At 40.5% G+C, this 12703-nt stretch overlaps 1 protein-coding gene across 11 annotated transcripts in view; it reads right to left on the bottom strand.

Moving 5' to 3' along the window:
- CRPPA (CDP-L-ribitol pyrophosphorylase A) overlaps positions 1 to 6907 on the bottom strand; it is a 358292-nt gene extending 351385 nt beyond the window's left edge. For 8 of the 11 annotated variants that reach the window (XM_074367397.1, XM_074367395.1, XM_074367399.1 and 5 more), the window contains exon 1: positions 5810 to 6891. In XM_074367397.1, coding sequence (XP_074223498.1) covers positions 5810 to 6078 — 269 coding nt within the window. In that variant the 5' untranslated portion in view covers positions 6079 to 6891. Of the gene's footprint in view, positions 1 to 5809 lie in introns of all 11 variants that reach the window. The other 3 variants (XM_074367403.1, XM_074367402.1, XM_074367401.1) reach the window with 2 other exon arrangements.
- Positions 6908 to 12703: the final 5796 nt, after the last annotated feature.

The following is a 12703-nucleotide window of genomic DNA, read 5'->3' as shown; positions in this document are numbered from 1 at the left end:
TTGATCAAAAAATTAAATGAAATTAAATGTTAAAATGTAGAATTAAGAAAGAGAAGGATGGGACATTGCTTGACAGAGTAGTCAAGTATCTGTCTGAATTAACGAACTCCCAAAGGAAATAACTATAAAATGATTCTCTTCTTTCCATCAAACAGAAAGCAGTCAAAGTAGATTAAATTACAGACAAACTCATGGCCTTAGACTACTGCAAATAATGGTAGGAGGCTTTAAATAGGAAAGTGTTTTAAACCAGTGTTTCTCAAACTGCAGATTTCAGGATCCATTAGAGTGTCAAGTCAATTTCCCAAGTTTAGACTAAAAGTTTTAGGTAAATAGAAGTTAGTAGAATAGTAAAATTAGAATGCATAGCAAATAAGGACAGATTGTTCATGAAATTCTCTTTCAAATATGTTATGTGTATTTAAGTATGTGTCATTAAGTCATCAGCAAAATATAATTCTTTTAACAGGTCATGATAAAAAAAAAAGTTCAGAGAACACTGTTTTGGACCACTCTTAAGAGATAATGGGCTTGATATGCTGTTTTGTTCAGAAACCAAGCATACATCCAGCACTTACAAGCCTTTAATAAGTACTGTTTGTATTGCAGAGGATTTATTCACATTCTTTTCTAGTTATAGAATTAAAAGCCTTTTACAGTATTAAAATTTAATAATGTAGAATCACAGGACTGAGAAAGATCTTAAGTACCTCACACAGTGCCTAGTGAGCAAATATTTGCTGAATAAATGGATCTGGTCGACCTCCTTAGCTGAAGGCAAGTCCACACTGAACCTCCTGTAGCTGGATTTTATCAAGTTCTCAGCATTTCCTTCCCAGCACATTCCATGGGCAAACACAAACCTAACCTTGAGCTCTATCACACTTACAGACATTTTAAGAAACAGAGTATCTCAGATGTTATTTTCTCCCAGGACAAATACAATTTTAAAATTTTATGTTATATTTAAATATAATTTATATTATTATGTATAATATATTTTTAAAGTAAGTGTTTCTTAAAAGGCATATTCTGCTCAGACAGTTCAAGATGACAAGTTGAAAACAGAAGATTTAAATCAATGCTTTTAAAAAAAAAAAAAAAAAAGGCTGGAAAAATTAGGTTCTGTTAACACCCCTAAAAAGTGCTCTCACCCAGACTGCAAAAGTTTGGCCCCAAAGGACACTTGGCAGCGACCCCAATAGGCGTCATGGAAATTAGGCCCTGGGATTTTACTATGGCCATAGTTTATAGATTCATCCCTCTCCATACCCACCCTTGTATTTTAAAAGAAAAATACTGAATTGGCATGAAGGGGCTGGCTGATTGCCTTGACAGTGTCAAGTCTACTTTAGCCCATGAAGGCTGCCAGTGCTCAAGCCCAGGCTCCCAGTTCTGGTCTTATCTTGTGTCCTGCAGAAGCCCCAGGGGAAGGCCAATGGGAACTTAAATCTCCAATCATCTGATCGTACAAAACACAATCCTGTATTTTTTCTACAGTATAGTCCTCTTCCTTACCTTCAGTCAGATTTAACCCTTTAGTTAATGAAGCATGAAGACAAAATTGTTTTAAGTCAGATTCATATATTTGAGCAATCACTCAAAAGCACCCTAAATCCCTTTCTCTTTCTGAATCCCAAATTCAAGTACTAAAGCCTGCCAATTCCTGTCTTCCCTACTCCATTCCTGCTTTCAGTTTAATTCGAGCAATCAATGCTGCTCATTTGGATTAAACTTTATGATTTCTATTCTCTTGTTCAAACAGAACTTGCAGTGTTTTCAGAGATACAGGAAACAATCTTTATAGTATACAAGAAAAATTAAAGAGGATGAAAACATTCAGAATACCAATAAGCCAGAAGTTATTAGGTTGAAAGACACCATGGAATCTTAAATAGTTACTAAAATGGACTTTCATGGATTTTCCAAATGGTAAGAAAGCAACCCAATTTCAATCATAACAATCCAGGTTTTCCATAACGAACATACAAATTGACAAAATGGATTTTTTTCTTTCATCTGAAGTCAAGGAGACTAACTCACATTAACCCAACAAAAGGACTGAAACATGAATTTGAAAGCCAACATATTAATGTACCATGATGTGTACATTAATGCTTTTTATGACTGCAACAGCACATTTTTTTCCTACAGAAGATTTATATGGGAAGCCAATTTACAATAATGGTTTCTGATGAGCGTGGAAACTTATCAAGGAACATCTTAAGCAGAGTCCTCAAGAACTGAGAAGCCTCATGAGCTATGGAAAGGGCTGTGCCAGACCTTGTTCAACTCTATTGTCAGGAATTCCCACCCAGCCCACCACCACTAATCTGCATAAGCATGGCCAGTGTTAGCCCTTCTCATTTGCTTTCCTCATAGCTGTGATTTCAGTCTATTTAACTATTCCAGGTTAACCAACTCTCCTTAATAAGACTTTCTTTCCTTGGATAGTTGAAACCAGAGATTTGATTGCTAGCAAGAATTTTCACTTTCTACTTCAGACCTGTACAGTAACATCTATATACGAGTTGATCAATTGTAAGTGGATTTTTATAACTTCACTGCCACTTTTATGCCCCTGACAATAATACCATTCACCCATGATTTCTTAGTGCAACATTTCCTTTTAGAAACTCAGGTCATAAACAGTTATGTAAGGGATTAATACCCTTGATCTCAGTTTTGTTAGCAAAATGAGAAAAATCAAAGTTCTCTTCAAGTTAACAATCTGTGGTTCAATTTATATTTTAATTCTCTCAAAAAGGCCAAAATGAAACTTTCAAACTTCTACCAAGGTTTTTAATCAACTTCTGAAAGACCTTAGTTGGTAGTACAATCCATAAATTATTCATGCTTGACCCTTTTAGTATAATGCCTATAATGCACAGATCAAGTTACATGAACTCAATGTGTTGGAATTTCAACATGTAAACATATTCTACACATAAGACTAACTAACATATACCCACAATTTTCATAGACTTTATGCCTCCATTTGTCCAGTTAAAGCCTTTCACCAACATGTCTCAGATTTGTGAAGGTTCAGAGATTCTTTTGAATTTCATTTAATCTGATAATTAGCATAAGAAATTTCAGAAGCACACAAGTGGAACATAGCTGAAAAATATGTATTTTTCTAATTTCAACCAAAAAAAGCAATGTGAAGTCCCAGGCAACTCAGAAGACAGACTTTCAATGTCCCTTCCAACTTCTGAATTATGGAAAGACAGGTGCTTTAATACGTAGCATGTTTCAAAAAGAAAATACTTCCTTGAGTTTATCTTAGGAGCTAAGGCTCTCATTCCAAAGTGGCATCGCGCTCTTCATTTCTGTATTGTCCTGGGACACTCCACTGGGCCACTGTCTGGGCTGGTTCTGAGCCAGAGGAGAAGCCTCCAGCGTTCTGACAGTGCTCTGGGAGTCTAACTCTTTTTTTTAGGTTTCAACCAGTTGTCTTTGGAACTGTGCACAGCTCCCCTCTGTCTACCCTACCTTCAGAGGAATCTTGTACTCAATTCCTGAACCTTTCCAAGGTTCTATGACTTGAGTCAACTTGCTTTTTTCACAGCTATTCTACCTGAGGACGTGTATTTCTGCTTTCTTGGGCCTGTTAAACCTGACTGGCTACCACTCCGCTATCTCTTTCTTCCAGAGTTTTGCTGTCTCTTATCTGCTTCACCTCATTTTGCTTTTTTGTTTCCCTTGGGAGGATATACACTTGTACTTGCTTTGGGTAGCTTAAATCAAAGAGCAGAAATAAACGTTTAAAAGGCATTGTTTAACTAAAAGCCAAATTGGTCATGGTTTCCTTACATTTTCCTATCCCAATTTTGGGCCACACTTCAGGGGTGACCTCCTTCCCTCTAAGCCCTGATTAGTTTCTGTTACTTTGGTTCCAAGTTCCAAACGACAAGAACCTGCATGATGTGTCTTTTGGGATGAAATGAGCTAGGCCTTTTAGCACCATGTGCTAGGACAACCATCAGCAGTCCACGAAGCCCATCCTTTACCGAAAGAGAATGCTTTCATTTGGCAAATAGCTAAAAAGCACCCATACATATACCCCTGCAATGCAAGGTTTCCAAGGCTTTCCTCAGACTCACTCCAAAATAATCATATTGCACAAGTTCAGGGACTGTAATAGTAACAAAGAATAATTCGTGAAGTACTTCCAGATAGAGTTTTTGACTACTTACTATTGCTATTAGAACTTTAGTACTGCTGGTCAGTTAAATAAAAATAGGAAGTATTCTATCTTTTCCATGAACAAGGCCTTTCCAGAACATTCTTTTACTTTAAAAGTGAGATTTTTTTTAATATCCACTGATCTCCTGCTGCCTCAGAAGAGGCAAAAAAAAAAAAAAAAAAATACATAAGTTTTTTCTCCCTAGGAAGGAAAATTAAACGTAAAAACGACTATACTTCTTTACATCTAATCACTTAGACAAAGATACTGCTGGCCAAGATCCACTGTGTCCCATAGTATTACCTGCAGAAATGAGCTGTGTTGTCACAATGTCTGTGGCACTGAGTATTGTAGGAGCAAGAAACAATGGTTTCAAGGACTTTCAACACACAAACATACACACACACTCAGAGAAATGGAAGACCACACAAGTAAAAACACCCGGAATTGCTTCAATGTTTGAGTTTCAGGCGTAACCAGCCTGTTAAGAATCAAGGGTGACCATGGCACTTGACGCTTCCATTTTCCAAATGACAATATTCAGAAAGTAAAATAACCACATGTGAATCATCTGGGCCCTTTGGCTTCTGGGGTGTGTGAAAGCATGATGAGTGGAAGGAGGACCTTTGTGGATAACACGCTACTGTCTTCTGACTAGAAGACTAGAACCTCATTAGCCTCGTCTTCACTGAAGCCTCGTAATGCTGACGGTTCACTTCAATCCAAGACTCAACGTACTACCACAGCTCTACACTGGCTTCGAGAAGTTTCAAGACCGTAGCGACACTTACGTGGACCTCGGTAATCCCCCTGGATCCGCACCCCTCCAGCCTCACCCCACGCTCCACCACTTTACATGAAAACAAGACAAAACAGCATGCCCTTCCTTTTCACTTCCTGGGCTCCTCACTACTGCTCCCCTAGCCCTCCTTATCCCGTTTTCTCTCCCTCCATTCCCCAGCTAGCCTCTTTTCTAACGAGATTAAGTATTGGCCTCGATTTCAGAATGCAGTTCCCGTAAATCCCTTTCCATCTTTGAAAGGTTTAGACTAAATGCTGTTCCTTGGTCCACCTTGAATACCTAGTAACCGACACAGTCTGAATCATATGAGGTACTCAGTTACTATTTATTAATAACTGAAAAAATGACTAAAGGCCCATAAACTAAAGTCTCAAGCAAAATGCATGACCCACACATGCGCAGAAACCAAGAGTGAAGAATGAGCGTGAGGGAGTGAGTGAGAAAAAATGAGAGACACAGAATAAAAGGCAGGCAGGCAGGGACAGGAGGCTCCTGGAGGAGCTGCTCATCGGCCCGCTGGGGCCACGTTAGCACTAAGCGTCCCTCGGCCCCAACCCAGGCGCCCGTCAGGGCGGCTCCACAGGCCGGCGGCGTGGGCTGTACAGGGCTCAGCGGAGCTCCCCTCCTGTGAAGCGCCGGCGGGCGGGGAGCCCGAGCCCGAGTGACCGAGCGGCTGCAGTCCGGCCCCGCAGGCGGCCGAGAGCAGGCGCCCGCGCGAGCAGCCGCAGGAGCAGGTGGCGCGGGCCGCCCTGGGCGGGAGGACGGGGGGCGGGGAGCGGCGGGCCGGGGGCCGCGGGGCGCGCCTGGCGCCGCATTACCTCTCCAGCGCCTGCAGGGTGTAGCTGATGAGCGGCCTCTCCAGGATGGGGCAGAACTGCTTCGGGGTGGGGACGCCCATCCTCTCGCCGCTCCCGCCCGCCGGCAACACGGCCGCCACAGCCGGCGCGCAGCACCCGCCTTCGGCCTGGGCCTGGGCCTGGGCCCCGCTCAGCAAGGAGGCCCAGGCCGCCTGGAGCGCGCCGCCCAAGCCGCGTAGGCGAGGCCCAGGCTCCGCCGGCCCGGAGCCGCCAGGCGTCCCCGACTCCATGGCGGCGGGCCCCGCTCGCCGCGGGCCACAGAGCCCCGCGTCTGCCTGGGCCCTCGGCCGGGATCTCGGGGCGAAGGGCGGGCGAGGGCAGGGGCGCAGAGCGCGCAGACGGCGCCCACCGGAGCCGCGCCCGCCGGGCGCTTGCCGCTCCTCAGGGGACGAACCGGCTGCCGGGCTTCCCTCTCGGCGTGTCTCCGGCCTCTGCCCAGAGCCCAGCGCCCCCGGCAGGCCTGAGTTCCTGGGCTCCGGGCTTCTCCTTTTGCAGGCCTAGCTGCCACCGCAGGTGGAAGTGCCCGCCCTCCCTTTATACCTAAGGGTCTCGTTAAACCTAACAGCTGTACGCAGTTAGTAGAGGTCAGAACTCCCTCCCATCCCTCTCCCCTTGAAGAGATTTCAGAGAGATTTGGATGCACGTCACGGGATGGGATGGAGAGATGTAGACCTCGATTATCTGACTTTCATTAAACTCGTGAGACTTCCTGGATCGACCTCGGATAAAGACAGGTGGCTGGGCAAATTATTATGAAATATCAGTAAGCCGAATTGCCACGGTTCCCAAATTTGTCTGCAAATTGGAACCACCTGTGGAGCTTAAAAAGCGCTGACGCCTATACTCTACCCTCGGAGACTGGGGTTTCATTGGTCTGGTGCGTGGCCTGAGCTTTGAAATGTTTTTCAGGATCCTCAGGTTATTCGAATTAGCAGGCACGTATTTTTGGAACCAGGGAGCCAAAGCAATAATGCTAATGATTGCTGAGCAATCGATACACAATATCTCAGTTAATCTCCAAGAAAAACCAACTATTACTGTTTCGCATTTACAGAGGCAGAAACAAGGTTAAAATGTTTAAGTAACTTGTGTAAGGTCGCACACCTAATGGCCCTTGCACCAAAGTACAGTCAGAGTTGAAGAATTCCAGACCTGAAGCACTTCATGACCTTATTTAGTACTATCCTTGCTGGTAATGCTTACAATGAAAATCTAGTGAGGTATTTAGAATGTCACAGCAGATTGTATTAGGTCCCTGGAATGTAAACTCCTTAAGAGCAGGGTCCTTACTTTTTTGGTTTGGGTTGTGTCTCCAACTCCTGGAATATAACAAAAGCTTAATAAATATTTATTGAATAAGCTACTGATTGAATAAATGAATGACAATTGAAGTATATGTAATTAAATATTTGTTAATTTATCAGTTCACTCATCAATAGTTAATGAGTCATTAAAAAAGAGATCTTATAAGCACTGAAAATATTATCAGGTTATAATATTCCAATTCAGTGTTTTTAGCCATTTTCCCAGTTTAAAGTATACAAAATTAAGATTTAAATTTTCTGCCCTTACCTTCTTTTGATTTAACCTTATTATTAAATACACTATCAGTTTCACCTTTGTTACTTTTATTATAATTAACTTTTAGCTCTGTTCCATTTGAAGTTTGTCAGATTACTGACTCAGCTGAAAAGTAGGAATCATAATACCCTTGACTTTGTGGCACCACCACTATACCTGTGCCTCGCCTATACTATGCATTCAGTTAATATATGTCGACTAATTGGGTGGACAAATGAGCAAACGGGTCTCAGAGGCAAAAAAGCAAATCAAATAACTATTTCTATTAATACTGACTTTTAAACCTCCCTTTTTAATCTAATGATGGAGTTAAAGCTATTTATTTTCTTAGTCTTGAGCAAAAATAACAGTATTAACTTCTATTAATGTATAATAATTAATTTCTATTATATTAATTTCTATGTAATCATTAAATAATTAAACTTTTAAAATTTAGCTAGCATCTTAATTTTGTTCTTAGAGAAAGTGTATTAACTTTTCTCTGTTCACTGTGAATCCATAGATCTTATATACTGTATGTTAATGTTGAACAGACCTGTATTTTATAAAAACGACAGACTGTCTGTCACAATAAGAGAAGCAAATTATTTTTCTGTGTCTCTTTCTATGATATAATTAGCTCCTTACTATGCATACTTTGGGAAAAAGATGTAGTTTCCATGTTATTTTATACTGAAGGGGAACAAAATATGTTAACCCAAAAGATGCCACTTTGGCATATTGACTATTTTAAATTAAAGTACTTAAGAAACAGCAGGTGCAGGAAGGCTATTATGACCCTCAGTTGTCCCCTAAAAGCAAGAAATAAATCCTCCATATGAAAGATACCCTCCCTGTACTAATAGAAAGACATCCTTATCATTAAAGATGGGGAATTTAAGGCAGGGAAGACTGAATAAACAAACCTTGTTACTTCTTCACTAATTAGCTAGCCCAATCCCAGACTCCTTTGTCTATTCTTCACCAATGTATTATTTCTCTGTCTAACAGGTATAAAGCTGCTTTGGTTACTTCTTAGAGCCAGATATCTTTGGAGATTCCATACATACAAAATTAAATTTTTGTTTCTCCTTTAAATTTGTGTTAGGGCAATTTAATTATTAGACCAGCCAAAGAACCTAGAAGAGAAGAAGGAAAAAGTTTTGTTTCCCTCAATACCAAGTTATAGCAGCCACATTATGAGAATATCTTCTCTGTAACAAGCCTTTGAATAAATAGTCAACCCTCTGTACCCAAGGGTTATACATCTACAGATTCAACCAACTGATCAAATCCCATGGTTGCTTCAATCTGCAGATGCCAAACCTGTGGCCAAACCTGTGGCTACAGAGAGCCGATTGGACTCCACCATTTTATATAAGGGACTTGGGCATCCGCAGATTTTGGTGTCTGCGGGGTTCCTGGAACCAGTCCCACTGGGATACCGAGGAACCTGGAAAGTGAGACCCCTGTGACACATTAGTAATAACCACTCTAAGATATCAGTTGAAGAGTTTAGAAAAATAAATTTCAACTTCATTAAAATGCAGAGCATGCAGAGTGGAGAAGTTCTTGGAGTGGTTTTTTGTCTGGGCTTCAGTGATAGATAAAATAATGGCCTCCCAAAGATGTCCATGTCCTAATCCCTGAAACTTGTATTTTATCGGACATTATAAAAGGACGTCGCAGCTATGTAATGTTCTTGCAATGGGGAGAGTGTTCTGGATTATCCAGGTGGGCCCAATGTAAACATGAGGGTCCTTATAGGAGGGAGGTGGGAACTAGAGGAAGAAGTATGAAGATGGAAAAGGGGGTCAGAGTGATACAGAGTGATACATGTCCCAGGAAATTTGAGACATGTCTAGAAGCTGGAAAAAGTGAGGAAGCAGATTTTTCTCCCAGAGATTCTGGAAGAACATAGGCCTGCCAACCCATTTTGTTCCTTCTGACATCCAGAACACTAATAACCTTGGACTGTTTTAAACCAAGAAATTTGTGGTCATTTGTTACAGTGATAATAGGAAACGAATACACTCATGCTTAGGAAGAGCTTCAAACGTACATGTTGACCATCAACTCCAAATGATGTTGTACATAGTTTGAAATATACTGATGTGAATAAAGAAGATAAATACTATTCATTCTGCTTTATTTGTATCCCATAACTAGTCCCTCAATGCGCTCTGATTTTTTTACTAAATCCTTTAATTATCTTGTGAATAACAAAATTCATTCTATTGTACTGGGGATGTTCAAAGCACAACAACTTCGCTTTGGCTTGTCTTTACTTTTTAATGCATGTAGAAGTACCCATTAAATGGAAATAGCTTTCATCTTTACATTTGAAATGCCTAAAACTCCTTTTTTTTTTTTTTTGGTTTGTTTCTATTCGTCAGTGTACCCTGGGGATTTTATTATTTCTGGGGAATCGTTGATCAAATTCGGTTCATTTTTCTCATGTTAATTCAAGTAGAATTAGCACTGCCGGTCACTCCCCTCCTCCTAAGCCACACTTACTGATTTAATAGCATTTCTAGAGGTTAGTTGAGGTGTTACTCTCAAATGCTAATGAACAGCTTAATGGTTTACCCTTTAACTCTGTTGAAATCAGAGCCAAACAAAATAAATTATGGTTCTACCTGGGGCCAGTCCCAGCATTTCTGTCAGCCTATGAATTCTAATTCCTGTTTTGCCGTTGTGTATCTTATGTAAATGAGACAGTCTATTAACCTCTGACCTCTAACTCATTTTTATCCATAAGAAAAGTGATGCTCTGAGTTGGGGTCTTCCTGTGGATAATTCAAACTAAACACATGGCAACAAGATTATTATCTTTCATTTTCTCAATATTGCTTACAAAGTTAATTATCAACTGTCTCCAACTGACCATCTTGTTTTTCCTACATAGCTTAAAGAGGAAACAACTGTGAATATTTAGCCTTAGGACTGAATGATAAATTTGCCATCATTAATGCTACCAAAGTTTAACTTTTCATGAGAATTATTTGGGGACCATTGTTAGCATATATAGTGGTTTTTATATAGTTTATATAATATAATCTTTTACATATTATATATTATATAAACTGGCATCAACTAACACAAATTTTGATTCAATAGGTCTGGAGTAGACCCAGAAATCTGCATTTTCAATAGGCTTCCTTAGATGTGGACCAGACTTAAATAAACACTGAATTAAAAAAGAATTACACACCAATTCACTTTATATTCAGTGCATTTAATGTCAAGACATGAAGGAGAATGCATGCAATATATTAAACATGCCATATAAAAATTGTACAAGAAATCCATTAAAATGTCTGCTTTATTTCCTTGTTAATTTATAAGGAGGAAAACACAAGGGGAAAATGTTTATGTGCCAGGAAGAAGGAAAAAAAAAACCAAAAGATGGTAGAGAACTGGAGAACCAAATTATTCCCCTGTTATTTCCACAGATCTGTCATTTAAAAACACCCCCTGAGCGCCATCGAGGCCATGTCCTTGACCACAGCTTAAGGAGAATTAAAATTGTTGCCCAGAACTGTGCTCTGAGCATGGAACTCAAGGGTGCAATTCAATCGAAGGATGACACATACTTCCAGAAACTAGAAGAGGGGAATGACCTCTATGCATAAGAAATGTGGGAGAGATGATATCTTTGATAGGTTTGTTTAGGAAACAAATGACTAGTCTAGACTTGGTAGTAGCCAGTTTTCATAATCTGTGAAAGAGAAGAACATAGAGAATCATCCATGAAAAGCCACTGCTAGAAAAGGAAGATTTGCCATTTCTGCAGGGAAAGGTATTAGCAGCAGCCATTCCTATTCATTTTAACAGCCACTCATTACTAAAACCAGATTTAAAGAAGAAGAAGAAAAAGGCTTTAAGAAGAAAATGCTCCCAGAGAATTCAAAGTCATACCTATTTACTAAGAAATAAGAAGAATATGGACATTCGAATGTGGCAGTATGACCACAACCACCACCACCACCCACTGCCAAGCATAGAGTAAACATCGGATGCAAGCTGTCCAATTGAGGCTGAATGTGGGACACCATTGCCTTATGATGCCTTACCCAAGAGGGTACCAAGTTGTGATCTTAAACAGATCAAAAGGGACTATGGTGAGCAGGGGTACAGAGAAGCAGTGGCAACCCGGATGAAGGGAGAGAGACAGACACTGATGATAGCTCTTCAGTGATACCCAAAGGATGTGAAAATATAAACAAGCTTCTCATTTTTGTTTAGGGAAAAAAGTGTTTCGCTGCGTAGCATGGGGCACTTACTGGGCTAGTGGAGGGAAAAAAAGAAAAAAAGAATACACAGAGTAGTTTGGACAGGTCTGTAAGATCTAGCTGGGAGAACAGTAAACTGGTTTGGACAGGAAGCCCTTACTGGTGAAGGGAAGACAATGGAGAAGTAAAATGTGGCAGATTGCAAAGAGGAAGAAATGAGGTCACTGTGTTGTTTATGCTGTATGGGAATAGAAATAAGTTAAATAGAAATTAAGTGCTTCCATTTGCGACCATGGCTACCACTAACTGGCTTAAGACATAAGTGAAAGAATGAATGAATAAATGAACGTTCAGTGTGCCAATGAATATAAACTTAAATGCCTGAAGACCAATTTACACTTAGTCTTCAGAAAACTTAGAATGCTTAAAACTATTCCCAAAAGGAAAATATCTGTTTTGATTTTAAGTTGCACTTACTCTCCTTACCCCAGCCTCCTATTTCTTCTACTTCTCCTATCGTTACTCCTTAAAAGAACTCGAGACCTTGGCAAAAGATTAGAAAGGAAAAGAAAAAACTTTCCCTCTTGTCAAATCTTTCCTTAGCAATTATTTTCTCTTACCTTCATAAAAATCTACGCTTATTAGCTGCTATAGCACAACAGCAAAAATATGCACAAAACTAAACAAAACTGGTCTTGGGGAAAAGTTCACATTTCATTATGTTTGTCTTTGGCCCTCCTGGCCTCTTGCCTTCTGGTCCTTTTTCCTTTCTCCCTACTATCTCCTGAATTGGGCATCTCCTATCAGCTCTGCTGATAGAACCAGAAGTTCATCTGTGGCTTTCACCTATGGACTCAATCCTGCCACTCCTGACCAGGACAGGCAGCCATCCTGTGAGAGGGCTGTGTCTTAAGTTTGTCTCATTGCCTAGAAGAACTGCCTTACCGCTCATGGGGCGCACCCACCTCATGGCAACCTTCTTCCTGTACTCCCATTGACCCAGGTCTTTATGATTGGCTCCTGCCTGGAATTCCACATCTCTTTGCCACAAAGTTGAACA

Source organism: Camelus bactrianus, chromosome 7 (assembly GCF_048773025.1).
Source record: "Camelus bactrianus isolate YW-2024 breed Bactrian camel chromosome 7, ASM4877302v1, whole genome shotgun sequence".
Lineage (NCBI taxonomy): Eukaryota > Metazoa > Chordata > Mammalia > Artiodactyla > Camelidae > Camelus > Camelus bactrianus.
The sequence above is the reverse complement of the archived record's forward strand: the minus strand, read 5'-3'. Positions and strand labels throughout refer to the sequence as shown.